At 37.4% G+C, this 15,216-nt stretch overlaps 1 protein-coding gene across 2 annotated transcripts in view; it reads left to right on the top strand.

Moving 5' to 3' along the window:
• The window catches only part of PDS5A (PDS5 cohesin associated factor A), a 77,474-nt gene that overhangs the window by 54,362 nt on the left and 7,896 nt on the right, over positions 1 to 15,216 (top strand). For both annotated transcript variants that reach the window (XM_050338425.1, XM_050338424.1), the window contains exons 18-29: positions 476 to 581; positions 2,066 to 2,226; positions 2,728 to 2,851; positions 4,003 to 4,161; positions 4,407 to 4,475; positions 5,116 to 5,252; positions 5,931 to 6,054; positions 6,328 to 6,532; positions 7,042 to 7,156; positions 10,149 to 10,281; positions 10,917 to 11,036; positions 12,120 to 12,182. In XM_050338425.1, the coding sequence (XP_050194382.1) occupies positions 476 to 581; positions 2,066 to 2,226; positions 2,728 to 2,851; positions 4,003 to 4,161; positions 4,407 to 4,475; positions 5,116 to 5,252; positions 5,931 to 6,054; positions 6,328 to 6,532; positions 7,042 to 7,156; positions 10,149 to 10,281; positions 10,917 to 11,036; positions 12,120 to 12,182 (1,516 nt within the window). The remainder of the gene's footprint in view (positions 1 to 475; positions 582 to 2,065; positions 2,227 to 2,727; positions 2,852 to 4,002; positions 4,162 to 4,406; positions 4,476 to 5,115; positions 5,253 to 5,930; positions 6,055 to 6,327; positions 6,533 to 7,041; positions 7,157 to 10,148; positions 10,282 to 10,916; positions 11,037 to 12,119; positions 12,183 to 15,216) is intronic.

Below are 15,216 nucleotides of genomic sequence, written 5' to 3'. Positions count from 1 at the left end.
GATGCAACTTTTCTTGACGCTGTCTTCAAATGATTTTAAAAGTATAGGAGTTCACAGTGAATGTTCACATCGTTAACTGCAACACAGTCTTCCATATAGCATCTGAATTAGTTAGCTTTTGTGGGACTGTGTAAGAGAATGTTTTGATATCTTTTGAGAGTTCACTGGCAACCTAATTACATTCTGAGACTACTGCAACTATGTGTTGATCTAATCCTACCAGCATGGTGGGGTTTTTTGTTGGATTTTTGTTGTTGTTTTTCCCTGAAGAATTATATTTGCAGAAAGTGAAGTCAGATGGAAAAGGAATAATGTAATAACTTAAATGAAAATAACAAAAAACATCAGCACCAGCCCCGAAGTTCTATTGCCTTTCCTTTATTTATTGTCAAAACCAAATAATCTTCCTTGTATCTCCAACCTTCAGCGTTGTCATACTTATAAGTTTGTTTTCTTTTTGTATCTCTTACTTCAGTGCACTAGTAAAACTAATGAATAAATCCATAGAGGGGACAGCTGATGATGAAGAGGAGGGTGTAAGTCCTGATACTGCTATTCGTGCAGGACTTGAACTTCTCAAGGTAATCTACATTAATGCACCTATAGTTTGTAATGGAAGGGGCAAAAGTGGTATGACTAACAAGTTAATGTTAGCATGGCTTTAATAGTTATTATTTAGATAATTACTTTTTTAATGTATGAAACTGTTTTGTTATTAATTCTCCCTTTGAAAAAAGAATGAAGAGATGGTTTGTTGGAAGAAGTATGTGTTGAAAAGGGTGCTGAGAGTTGAGATGTGCATGTTAAAGCACAAATTGGTTTCTGCTTAGGGAAATCATATAGAAGAAGGTGCAGAGGTAAAGTGAGAGGAAAGGAAATGGGGAAACTGGGAGAGACATCTTCTTTTGGGCCTGTATGATACTGGAAGGGAAAGCAAGCAATTAGCTCAAGAACCAAGTTATGTGAGAAAAAAAGGGAATTTGTGTTCTCAGTGGTGCTGTGAAGTGGCAGGGGGGAAAAGAAGGATATCTGGAAAACATCTGTGATGGATTTGCATGGTCACTAATGAGACTATTTTGAATATGTTACAAAGGGGAGTATAAAATATAGGAAGGAATGGTTACATAATTAAAGTGTGAATGAACACGGTGGAGTTTATGGAAATATATTACATCAAATTTGATAATGGCAGCCATGGTAGAAATAGTAATACAAAAGTATGCAAAGAAGTAATGTCTGTCTGCTAATATAGATCAGAAAAGAAATCTGCCAAAGTTGAAGGTTTTGTTGCTGTGATGTGGAGAATGTTATTTCACACACTAATAATCACACAAGTGGGCAACTCTGATCAAAGAAACCAAGCTGTGTCCAAAGAATTCACAATATATATGCAACTTTTCATTGTACTCCCTACCTTATGTTAGCTCTTGTTATCTTCCTAATGTTCTCCCTACCTTATGTTACTTTATGTTATACTTAATATGGTTCTGCTTTGGGATAACCTTTTGTTGTCTCTTGTCCTGCCTTGACTCTCTGCATGTTTAGTTTCTTACTTGGTGTTTCTCCTGTTTAACAGACTGTGTTATATATTTCATTAGCTTTAGATTAAAAGGACAGTAGCCTATGTTTTGTTTTATCTATGTTTTGTAGATATCTTAACCTTCTAGGTTTCTTTTCTGCTCAGGGATTATAGATTCTGGAGAAATCAAAATTTCAATTCAGTTAAATTAAGTGAAAAGAAGCATTCCTAAGTAGATTGAAATATAAACAAATACTCTTGAATAAGTATTCGTTTTAAGAAGTATGTTTATATATTCAAATAATGTCGTGTCCTGTAAAATATTTAGAGGAGGGGAGGACCTGAAGAACAAAACATACATGAATTTATTTGAAAATTTTTATATAACCTTCTTCAAAATGCAGCTGTTGAATGCAGTAATTTCATATGAACATGTAGTAGCTATGTATGTTGATGGTTAATGCGCATAAACAGCCATAATTTTGTTTTCCTGATGTTTCATTTACCATGAATAAATATACCTTTGTTTTGATTGTGTATATACAGGTTCTGTCCTTTACACATCCTACCTCGTTCCACTCTGCAGAGACCTATGAGTCCCTGCTGCAGTGCCTCAGGATGGAAGATGATAAGGTAGCTGAGGCAGCCATACAGATTTTCAGAAACACGGGTCACAAAATAGAAACAGACTTGCCACAGATAAGATCGTGAGTATTCCCTTGTGTTCTGCTTTTTAATGTACATGTATTTACAGCATGAAAACTGTAGATTAGGCATTGAAACTTATTTGAACTCTAGGTTTTACTGAATTCTTTACTGTTTTGGTTCTTACTTAATCCAATTTATGGAATCTTAGCAGGTTTGAGAAGAGATGTTGTCCTACTTCAGGATACTGTCCTATCAGGTTCCCCCCACCTTATATTTGGCTTCCTAAATGGCTTATTTTGATCATTATTTTCTTCCATGTTTGATTTTTTTTTCTCCTGTGGGCTGTTTTCTACTTGTGTGTGCACAGATCAGATGTTCAACAAGTATTACTAAATACAGTTCCATCCTGCTTTTTACTTCATGATTGTGATCTTTCCTGAACAGACTTCAAAGGAATGCTTGATTTATAAGACAGTGAGGATAGATTTGTATATGTGAAGATAGTTATTTATTTGAAGATTGCAAATTGCATTTTGAACTATTCTGTTTAATGTTTACAGAACACTAATTCCGATTTTGCATCAGAAAGCTAAAAGAGGCACTCCCCATCAGGCAAAACAAGCTGTTCACTGTATACATGCCATATTTTCAAATAAAGAAGTGCAGCTTGCACAGATCTTTGAGGTATGTCTTGCTTTTTTAAGATTTGTTTCTATTCTTAACTGATACTAGTAATTAACATTAATTCCTACTGTTTATTAACAGTTTATGAGGTCAGGAAACCTACAGGTGTATCGTAGTCAAGATATGTCATTAATTTTACAGTAGCAAGTTATTAATGTTTATCTTAAAGTTACAATTTTGTAATATTCTGATGTCAGATAGATAAGGTATTCCTTTTTCTCTACATGGGATAAGTTTGGGGTAAATAAGCTAAATATGTTGGAATGATCCACAGCAAATCCCATGGGGACACATTTAGCAGAGACTAAAATAAGGGATGACATCCTCTGCTTTCCAGCTGTATTAAATTATCGCGCTTTGCACATACAGCCTTTCCTCACTGAGGAGGTTAGTGCAGAACAACTTGACTGTAAGCTCAGACACCAGCTTCCTGCTCACTTACTGGTTGCTTAGACAAGTTGTTAAGCAAAAGTTGTCCTATACAGAGCAGAGAGGTTATTACTTCTCACTGTAGTCTCTTAAATAATAACATTCTTAACCTGTACTTGTAAAATATCTTAGGTTCTTAATCTTGGCTATCTTTGAGCCAATGCATAATTTGGAAGTGTGAAAAGCTTTGAATCAAGCTTTCAGAGTTTGATGTCTACTTAGACTTCTGTGAGAGTGCTTTTTCCCTCCCTAGTACCAGAATACAGTGCAGTGGTGTGGGGTGATAGAGCAGCATGGAGGTGTCCTGATGAGTGTTACCTAAAAGGGAGATACTGATGGCTAAAGGAAATGTCCCTGGTGGTTTCCAAGCTTTTGGGTGCTGTTTTCTACCATTGGCAGTTATGATTCAGGTTTTCACAACTTGTGAACAGAATTTAGTCAGAGTTTTTTCCCATGTGTGAATATGTTTCACAGTTAAAACAGGGAGAGAATACAGCATTTGTTTCGCCCTTAACTCATGTGAGATTTTTGGTTATTCTGTTGATTAGAAAATTGTATTCTTTCTCCATTTTGATTTGCTAACTTTATTAATTCTTATGGAAAAACAGTGAAACTCATCAGTGCTCCAGCAGTAAAATAAATGATTTTTAGACATACTAGCTTACTTATCTGAAGTTGATTTTTGAGTTTGTTTGGTTGTTTTTTTTTTTTTGCTTCCTCAGCCTCTTAGTAGAAGTTTGAATGCTGATGTACCAGAGCAACTTATAACTCCCTTGGTCTCTTTGGGTCATATTTCCATGTTGGCTCCAGACCAGTTCGCTTCTCCAATGAAATCTGTTGTTGCAAATTTCATTGTGAAAGATCTCCTAATGAATGACAGGGTAAGATTTTCTTTTTTGGTAAGTTCTTACTATGCTGTTTGCCTGTTACTAACTCTATGGGGAATAGAGCTTTTCTGTTAAATGAGTCAATAAAGTAAAATTCTATAAGTGGCTAATACAGCGATAATTGTGTTACAAAAGATATTTTTGTGAAAGAAAGCCCAGTCTGTGACTTTTTTCCATTTTTACTTCTGCATTTTCTGTATGGGTTGAACCAGTTCGTAAACTTACATGAATGTCTATAGTCAACAGGTGAGAAAAATGGAAAATTGTGGTCTCCAGATGAAGAAGTCTCTCCAGAAGTACTAGCAAAGGTGAGTGTTCTGCTATCAGTAATAACGTGTATCTCTGTGATTAAAAATTTACTTTTTTTCTAGTTGTGCAGTGGGGAGTATTAGGATAAATCCCTTTGAGTACTTTTGTATTGGTCTTATTAGAATATGCATTTGTTTTGTGGATTGTACACACAATTATAGAACTGAGAGAAACTACGCATTTTGTTGTCTTCACTTACTGATATTAGTTATACTGATTGTTGAGAAAATCAGGAGATTCAAAAGTTTTAGTTTTCCATACAAGAAAGCTAATTTGACTTTACTGACTTATAAACAGATTTGAAATAAATTGGGACCCTTATCAATGTGAATCCAATTATGGCCATTTCTAGAAATGTTTATCTAGTTGCTCTTATTTTTAATCATGTAGCAAGTATCCTGCATCCTCTAAATGCACTTGTGCGAAGACACTGAACCACAGTTGAAATGTCCTGGGGTCACAAAGACTGCCTCTTCCTTCTTTACTCTTTAAATATTTACTGCTTTGTTCTGTTCCTTTAAAAATGTACCAGCTATAATAAATAGGAGTATATGGAAGTTTCAGTTTGCCAGCAGTAGGTCTTAGTGCCTCATCAGCTTTGGAAAGTAAGTTGATTGTTGATGTGTTTGTGTTCATTAGGTGCAAGCAATTAAACTTTTGGTACGCTGGTTGTTGGGTATGAAAAACAACCAGTCGAAATCCGCAAATTCCACACTCCGGTTATTATCAGCTATGCTCGTCAGTGAAGGAGACTTGACAGAACAGAAGCGAATCAGGTCAGATTTTGTTCCTTTCAGGCTTCCATAATTTTTGTTGCAGAATTTCAAAGAACGTTGGTTCTTTTAGAGTGCTTTTGGAATGTTAAGGTCAGCACAGTGTTGACTAGTGGGATGATAGAAAATAGATCTGATCAGAGTTTTAATATTAGGAGTGGAATGGCAGTATAAAATTATGCTTGATACTCCTTCTTTCTTGTAATTTACTAACAAGCCAATTCGGTATCTTGATAGTAAAAGACATTCTAGAGAGTAGACTTCCAGGAGTGTCTTTGAAAACAATTGAGTGATGAGGTTTAACATACTAGGGGTTGGTGATCTTGGGTGGAGCTTCTTCATTCTATGAGGTAACTGCACCTCAACTTCTTTGTGAAGGTGAAGGAAGGAAAGAAAATCTGTGGCAAAATTATTGCTTTCATTTAGATGGTGATAGGAAAACAAGAAACTTGATTCCTCTCAGGTTTTTTTTTGTGGGAAGGTAGAGCACCTTACTTTCACAACAAGTTTGGTTGGGTTAATTTAGCTTGATCTGGAGCTGTAGAACTGTGGCCTCACCTGACAGAGAAAAGCCTTGCTTGCTCATTGATCTTGTAAAAAGATGAAATTGTGACATGCAGGTAATTTGAGGGTAGTTGTGATGAGTTGTGGTTTGGTTTTTTCTCTCTTGTGTTTGTATAGTAAATCGGATATGTCTCGCCTGCGATTAGCTGCTGGTAGTGCAATAATGAAACTTGCACAGGAACCCTGTTACCATGAAATAATTACCCCAGAACAGTTCCAGCTCTGTGCACTTGTCATTAATGTAAGTAACTACATTTGAATTGAAGTGACTAATTAATTGAGTTCAGAGTCCTTACATCTGAGCTTTTGTTGCTGCTGCGCTAAGTATATTCTATTCCTCACTGCAGCTTTCACAAGAGTTGTTGAAGTTTCGACTTCAAATACTTATTGTGCTGCACCTGTTGGTATTTTTAAAATGCCTCCTCATAATTCCATCTTGAATGCCTTTTTTTTATTTTATTTTATTAAGACCAAGATTTTGATGGTTGCATTTTTATGTTTTGCGTTGCTGTAGGATGAGTGCTACCAAGTGAGGCAGATATTTGCCCAGAAATTGCATAAGGCACTTGTGAAATTACTGCTCCCTTTGGAATATATGGCAATCTTTGCTTTGTGTGCCAAAGACCCTGTGAAGGAGAGAAGAGCACATGCCAGGCAGTGCTTGCTCAAAAACATCAGTATACGAAGAGAATATATTAAGCAGAATCCTATGGCTAACGGTTAGTATTTCAGTAAAATTGTTAAGAACACAATAGACAACTACTAAACTGGAAGGAGTAAATTATTAAGTCGTAAGCAATTGGCTTTTGTGAAGAAACCCTGGATAAGTTTGTTTCCTTGTCTTTATATTAGACATACTCAAATCTAAATTTACTTAGTCCAGTATTAGCATCAACCATGAGATACTTCTTTGTACATTGCTGAGAATTATACATGTAAAATATAGTGCTGTTATAACTGTAGTTGTTTCGCTGAAAAAATAAAATTTTGTTTCCTGATATTTTTAGTCTTGATTACCTTCTTCCTGAAGCAAAACCAAGTAGTTTTGTAGTAGCAAAACTTGTTAATTTATTTTTAATGATGCATTAAAAGTAAAGTTTGTAGGAAGAAAATGCAAGTCAAAATTTTACATTCTGTGTTTGAAAAAGTAGTACTTTGGAAAAGTTTTTCTTATGGTGTATGTGTGTAATACAGAGGCAATTTTCCATTGTTGTTGTTGTTACTGTAGAAAAATTGCTGTCTTTGCTGCCTGAATATGTGGTACCGTATATGATTCACTTACTGGCACATGATCCAGATTTCACAAAACCTCAGGATGTTGATCAGCTTCGTGATGTCAAAGAGTAAGTGTCAAGTGATTCTATAATTGTTATGCTGAGAATTTTTCTGTGCTTAGAAAAAACTGATTAGAAAGACGAAATACTTGTTTTATTAGCAGTATCTTGTAAAACAGTAATATTGGAAATGTGGAACACTGAAACCAAGGGAAGAAGGCATCAACATCTGCTTAGCAATATATTCTGAAAGCCTAAATGTTAACCTGTAGGTTGTACTGTCATATACCAAATTAGTGAGTTGTCTGGGCTTTTTTAAAATAAGTAATTATTTTAGAGTCTTGGTTTTGTGCCTAGGAATATCTGTAGGACTTCCAACACATTTAAAAGATGTCAAGTAATGTCAGTTCAAATATTTTTGGAACTTACAGAATAGAAAGCTTCTTCAAGACTTAAAAACATAATGCCACTGATGCTGGGTCAGAGTCCTGCCTCACTGAAATTTTTTTTTCCCTCTTCCTGTGCAAACCTACTAGAATTCATTCTAAGTTTGCTGCTGACATATCATTTGTACTATACATCAGCAGTGCAGGCTTGGTGCTTCTTAATGTGTTCAGCAAACATTATGGTACACAATCCTGTCACACAGAAGCTTGTTTTGTGCTAGTTCCAGTCTCAGACCTTCTTGTATGCCTCAAATAATATTTCATATCTTAATTATAACATCTGTGTTCCTTATGTCTTGTGATGAATTTTAAAACATAGCTACATTTGAACACTTCTAAAAATTGTTAAAGCGTATTTTCTGTCTCTACCCGCACAGCTTTGGGTTTTGCTTTTTTTCTTGTTTTCATTTTTGGTGGAACTGAGCTATGTTGTTTCTGTATTAGAAAAGCATGTATGACCACATACTACAATATGCATCATCCGAAAAGCAGTTCATTTTTGGCACAAATAGACCAGTTCACATCTTAAATTCTTTTTGCACCTTGAGCTGTGGCAGTCCAAGTCTGATTCTTTCTCTAAATTAAAAACTTGGTTTGTTCAGATTTCTGAGTTCCTTGATTCACACCTGGTCAGACCTGAAGTCAGTGAAGACTTTTGACCTGATCAACAAGTCTTTTTGTCTCAGGACTCCATGTTCCTGGCGACATCTGAAAGCATCCTCCAGCATGTACTTTATCCAAAATACATGGGAACAAGTTCTGATTTGCAGTCACAGAGTTAATACTTTCTTTGAGAAGTGTTTTTTCAGTGCACAAAACTTTTTTGGACACCCCTTGTATAGCTTTCCTTTGTTGTCAAATTTCTTCCCTTAAGTTTGTCACAGACTGGCTGAGCTAGCCAGAAAGGACTGCTCTAAACAAAGAAATACTCTGTATGGGAATTTTGGCAGGAATACTTCTCTGAAGAGTCTCCTGAGATATATGAGAAAAATGTTTCCCATTTAATGTGATACAGTGTTTTCTTTCAACAGTTCTGAGTCCTGGTGTTCACTTTTAAAGTGTTAACATAGATGCTTGCAAACTTGGAAAAGACTTGGCAGTGTCTTTTGTAGGTGGCTCCCTAGTTCATCTTGGCTTGCATGGCCTAGATACAGTCATGTAAAGTAAATACATGCTTAGCAAGTTCCTTAACCATAATCTGTGCTATCTACTGTTACGAAGTTTTTAAAGCTTGTCCTACAGAGGTTGGGGTTTTTTTTTAGATCTTGAGACTGTGTCTTTTTCTTCCTAATTCATATTCCAGAATTACTGAAATGGATACCAAGAATGACTTGACTTTATATGACTGTTCCTCTAGGTGCATATTTTTTTCTACATAAAATCCCACTGTTGTTTTGGGCAGGTCTTGTTCAGAGTTGATAATTATTTATTTAATTTGCTATCTTAGTGAGAAAGTCAAGCTGTTTAAGTTGACATGAGTTAACTGGAATTAGCAGAGTATAATTTGTTCTCAGTAGTAATTTTTGGGTGACACTGGATTTTGAGAACAAGGGTAAGTGTGCTATGTTACCAGTTCTGTTCATCCTGTTCAACTTCTTGAGAATAGTGAATAGAGGGGTGTAAATCTATCTAACAGATTGATTTACTATCATCTTTGTAGTTCTTGGATGCAAATCAGAATACAGATGTCTGTTGTTTTTGAGCACAGCCCTCTGAATTTTTGAGAAAAATGTTCCTTCATCCCTGTTTTTCTATTTTTTTATTAGCCTATTTCTACAAGATAATCTCTCTTCCAAAGCTTTAGAATTTAATTAGCTACTGGCAAAGCCTGCATTTCTCAGAACCACCCATATGTATTTCTCAGCTAAGAATTATTTTAACATGTTGTGACTGTTGTTGAACCTTTAACCACATGCAGCTGTGGAGCTTGATAGCAAATGATAGTGTGGATGGACCAGTTGTGCTTTATATCATAATTGAAAATTTTTAAAAATAAACTTTTAGTCAAAGTATAATATATTCTCACTATAGATAAACTAAAGAAAGAATCCTAATGAAAACTAATTTCTTTATATCTGTCTGGGAGAATTTACCTCCCATATGGAAAATTAAGAAGAATCTGACCTGCTCAGTTTTTGGATCTCCTCTCCTGTTTGAATTGCAGTATTAAACCACCTGATGCAGGCAACTGTTTAGCAGCAGTATGATTTGTTCAAGCCTGTTTTGAGTGTGCTCATTGTTGATAGGGACATAGGCAGTGCCCAAGGTAGCGATTACAGAATTTCATGTGGGTCACGGTAGCACCAGAATTCTTGTTTCTATTCACGTATGGAAGAGAAAATGTTGATTGGCTGGGCAGTTTTTACAGATGTAATAGTAAGCAAAATTACTTGGTGGCATGTTTACTCCAAGGGGTATGATTAAGATTGTGTGTGTTAAAGGTCTAGACGCTGTTTATACCTTTGGATGATGTTATCTGTTTAAATCTTCAGATTGACTGTGGTTTCTTAAGAAAAAGCTAGTACAGCTGACAACATTTTTTAAGACTTCACTATATGTAGGAGCTGCAGTATAAAACCTGGAATGTAATTGCTTGTGGTTTTATGACATTTTAGGTGCCTGTGGTTCATGCTTGAAGTTTTAATGACAAAGAATGAAAACAATAGCCATGCCTTCATGAAAAAGATGTCAGAAAACATCAAGCTTACCCGAGATGCTCAGTCTCCTGATGAGCCAAAGGCCAATGAAGTAAGAAATGCAATTCACATTAGTGCTGGGTGATGAGCTGAGGGTTTCACAAGCAGTTGATGAGCAGGATTTGCAGGAAATCTGAAAGCACTAGCTCAGACATTTTTATGGTCTTTTAGAGAGAGTGTTAATTGCGAGCATTGTCTGTATGTTTTCAGTCTCATTCTTTCAGGACCTTGCTGACCTTATCCAGTACATAACATGTAATAAAGTTGATAAACAATTTTTAAAAAATATTTCTGTTACTGCCTGCCTTATTTTAACTCCTACACTCTAGTTCTCTGTACATGTATCTTCTGCTGCTGGGGGAGGAAATACTGTATTATACAGATGCTGTTAAACCTGTTAGTTTCCAGAAGAGATGAGAAACCACTTATGGTGATTCAGCTGAGCAAGAGCTTCAATTGCAGAGTATAGGCATGTAAATTATTACTAGTTTTTGTAAACAGTGTCATAAGAAAAATGAGAACTTCTCTATGTGTTTTAAGAGCCAATTGTATGGTTAATGATGTGATTACAAAATACATCCTTGGTGGTTATTTAAACACATAGTTTAAACTTTAAGAACTACATTCTCTGTACTCTGTAAAAATAGTAAGTAATTCCTAAAGCATGCTTTTCTTTTTTTCCTTCAGAAACTTTACACAGTATGTGATGTAGCACTGTGTGTAATCAACAGCAAAAGTGCTTTGTGCAATGCAGATTCACCGAAGGACCCTGTATTGCCAACCAAATTTTTTACACAACCTGAAAAGGTAAATTTGTCAGTTTAATTTCTGAAGTAATAAGGGGAAATATATTGTTTTTTATAATTTAGAGCTGGTTATCTCCATAACATACTGAGTGGGAAAATACAATTTTTTGTCATCAGCAGTTAATTTTTTAACATCAGCTGTATGTATGCTGTCTATTTATTAAGAACGTGAGGCAGAAATGTTTTTAACCAGGTGAGAGCTGATTGAAATAAATACCAATGATGTTAGTATGTATTGCTGGATCATTTAATTAATGTGTTTTACAAGTGCATCTGAATATATGAGCATATACATGTATCCTGAATGTATATCTGAATTGGAATGCAAATCAGACAAAAAAGGGAACTTTTTTTAATGTTATTTGTGTTGTGTTTCTATCTGTCAGTAGCTTGTCAGTTTGGCTGTTTTGCTTGCTGTATAAGTCAGTCCTCTTATTGCCTGGTAATAGTCTTGGCAAGTACAACTCTGCTGTCAGCAATGGCACTGCTGCTCTCCAGGAGGCACACTCTGAAAAGTAGAAGTGGAACCCAAGTAATTCTCTGGATCAGACCTGATGTTTTGGTTGTCCAGGAGAATATACTGTCTGACATTTTTCAGTGCCTTAGACCATTTTAACAGCCTTCCCAGAGTCTGTTTAAGCTAAATCTGGTTGCCTGTTTAATTGTGACAGGCAGGTGCCAAGTAGTAAACAGTACTCAGGGTGACAAGGGTAACAACTTTCAAGTTGTTTAGAGAAAACGGCACCTCTTTTCCTCTGTTTGGACTTCCCATTAAAAACATGCAAATGAACAGATAGGGCAGTTTTGCATCATCTCAAACAGTTCATGTTCACTTTAGAAGGAAAGTTGTTAATCGTAACTTCAGGTATGACATACTGTCGTTCAGTAATGCTCACTACAGATCTCCTCCAAAGTACTAGTTTGACCTGTCTTTACTAGGTTGATTCATTTGTCAGCAGGTTGCATGGTGTGAAATATCTTTAACACTTGACAGTAGCATCTAATTTGGTAAGTCGTTGGGTGTATATAAAAAACCAACAGCAAGACTGAAACCTCAAATACAAACATTTTTACTTTTATACAGGATTTCTGCAATGACAGGAATTACATTTCAGAAGAAACAAGGGTTCTTCTTTTGACAGGAAAGGTACTGTATTTTGTCAAGTTGTGAGTCTTTGAATATTAGTTCTGATTTCTAAAATGTTCTGGCCTGCAATACTTTAAAAATTATATTAAGAGTTTTTGTACGGTAATTTTTGATTCTTTTATTTTATGACATAATTAATGTCTTGAGCATACTACCCGGTGAGTACATAACAGCAAGATTGTTAGCTGTGCACTGAGGCACTGCTTCTTGAGTACAGTTTTTTTCCATTATTGACATAAGTGTAGCCTGAAGTTATGATGCATTTACAGAATTGTGATACCAACAGCATTAGAGGTCTTAAATTTTCAATTGTAATATTTTTAATATAGCTGTTAATAAGCTGCTTAATTCAGCTGCAAATGTCTGTACTCTTTTGAACTGGAGATATTCTATGATTCTAACATCCTACATTTGCAAAGCACCTCTGGGAGAGGCTTTCCAGAATGTAATGTAGAATTAGGTTCAATACAACAGTAGGAAATATCATAGAAGCATTAAGGTTGAAAAAGACCATTGAGTCCAACCTTTGACCAAACACTACCCATATCAACTAAACCATAGCACTAAGTATTTCCTGGATACTTCCAGTGATCATGACTCCACCACATCCCTGGGTTTGACAACTCTTTCAGTGAAAAAAATCTTCCTGGTGTCCAGCCTGAACCTCCCTGGTGCAGCTTGAGGCTATTTCCTCTTGTCCTGTTGCTCGTTGCCTGGGAGAAGAGAGTGACCCCCACCTGGCTACAGCCTCCTTTCAGGCAGTTGTACAGAGCGATCAGGTCTCCTCTGAGCCTCTTTTTCTCCAGGAGCTCCCTCAGCTGCTCCTCATAGGACTTGTGCTCCAGACCTTTCACCAGCTCCATTGCCCTTCTCTGGACTCACTCCAGCACCTCAGTGTCCTTCTTGTAGTGAGGGGCCCACAACTGGACACAGCAGTCGAGGTGCAGCCTCACCAGTGCCAAGTACAGAGGGACAGTCTTGGCCACCTGGACACACTGCTGGCTCATGTTCAGCTGCTGTCAACCAGCACCCCCAGCTCCTTTTCCACTGGGCTGCTTTCCAGCCACTCTTCCTCCTGCCTGTCCCAGCACTTGGCCTTGTTGAACTTCATGCCACTGGCCTTGGTTCACTGATCTGGCCTCTGCAGATCCCTCCGCAGAGCCTTTCTAACCTCCAGCAGATCAACACTCCCACACAACCTGGTGTCATCTGTAAACTGACTGAGGGGATATTTGATCCCTTTGTCCAGATCATCAGTAGAGGTATTAAATAGGACTGACCCCAGAGAGAGGGCCCTGAGGAACCCCACTAGTGACCAGCCGCTGCTGGATGTCACACCATTCACCACCGCTCTCTGGGCCTGGCCATCCAGCCAGTTTTTAACCCAGTGAAGAATGCACCTGTCCAGGCCATAGCTGCCAGGTTCTGCAGGAGAATGCTTTGGGAGACAATACCCAAGGCTTTACTGTAGTCCAGACAGACAACATTTCCCTCATCCACTAGGTGGGTCACCTGATCATAAAAGGAGAGCAGGTTGGTCAAACAGGACCTGTCTTTCCTAAACCCACACTGGCTGGGCCTGATACCTTGCTTGTCCTGTACATGCCATGTGATCATGATCAGGATAATCTACCCCATAACCTTCCTGGCCACCAAGGTCAGGCTGACAGGCCTGCAGTTCTCCCAGATCCTCCTTCCAACCCTTGCTGTAGATTGGTGTCACGTGGGCTAACCTCTGGTTATCTGGGACCTCCCCTTTTAACAGGACTGATGATAAATGATGGAGAGTGGCTTAGCAAGCAATTCTGTCCACTCCCTCAGTACCCTCAGGTGAATCCCATCCAGCCCCATAGCCTTGTGAGGATCTAAGTGGCACACCAGGTCACTAACAACTTCCTCCTGGATTGCAGGAGATCTATTCTGCTTCTTGTCCCTGTCTACTGGCTCTGGGGCTGGGCAGCCTGAGTATATCTGATCTTTCTATTAAAGACTGAGACAAAGAAGACATTAAGTACCTCGACCTTTCCTCATCCTTGGTGATGGTGTTCCCTTCTGTCTCTAATAAAGCATGAAGGTTTTCCTTGGCACTCCTTTTGTTGTTAATGTATTTGTAAAAACAATTTTTATTATCTTTCATGGCAGTGGCCAGATTGAGTTCTAACCTAACTATTATATTTACATATTGGTGATATATTTAAATATTATATTTATATAGTTATATGCAGAAAGCTACTGTAGAAGTAAATGCTGTCTATTTGGGGTTCTCTGATACAGTAGTGGTGGTTTAGATCTTGCTACAGCTGGTGAATTGACTGATGTGATGAGGCTGAGTAGGCAGCAGTAAGTTTTTTATTTTGTCTCTGGAGAGGAGTCAAGGAAGTTTTCATAACTGGCATGTCACATTCTTCATGTAATTTTACATTTCTTTAGAGACACAAGTTAATAAAATAAGACATTCCCACAAGAAAAAGTCATTCCCATGTGTGGAAGTTATGATGGAGGAGGCAGGAGGAAGAGATTACAGACACTGGAAAACATTTGGCTAACAAAAAAAAGCAACAATCTCTGTTAGAAGTGACCTGTGCAAGTTCAGTAGCTGCACCTTTCTAGTGCTAATTCTGCACAGCATTTACTTAAACATATTACTCTTATAATACAATATTTTATTTGCTCAGTTTACTGAGTAGCTCAACTTACTGCATGTCCAGAGAAGGACAAGAAAACGAGTGAAGGGTCTAGAGCAAGGAGCAGCTGAGGAGAGCACAAGTCTTATAAGGAGCAGCTGAGGAAACTGGGGTAGTTTATCATTCTCCTCAGACATTTATCATTCCCCTCTTTCAACACAGGGCTCTGGGGGTCCCAGGGCCCATCATCAGTGTTGAAGATGGAGGCAAGGATGGCGTTAAATGTTTCTGCTTTGTCACCTCCTGCTTGTGAGGTGACCAGCCCCATCCAGTAATGGCCCAGTGTTCTCTCTGATCCTCCTTTTGCTATTAACATATTCTAAAAAGCCCCTTTTGTATCCTTCACAGTG

The sequence above is a fragment of the Myiozetetes cayanensis genome, unplaced genomic scaffold (genome assembly GCF_022539395.1).
Source record: "Myiozetetes cayanensis isolate MyiCay16 unplaced genomic scaffold, myiCay2020 scf7, whole genome shotgun sequence".
NCBI classification, from domain to species: Eukaryota; Metazoa; Chordata; class Aves; order Passeriformes; family Tyrannidae; genus Myiozetetes; species Myiozetetes cayanensis.
This window is presented reverse-complemented; position numbering and strand designations above follow the sequence as displayed.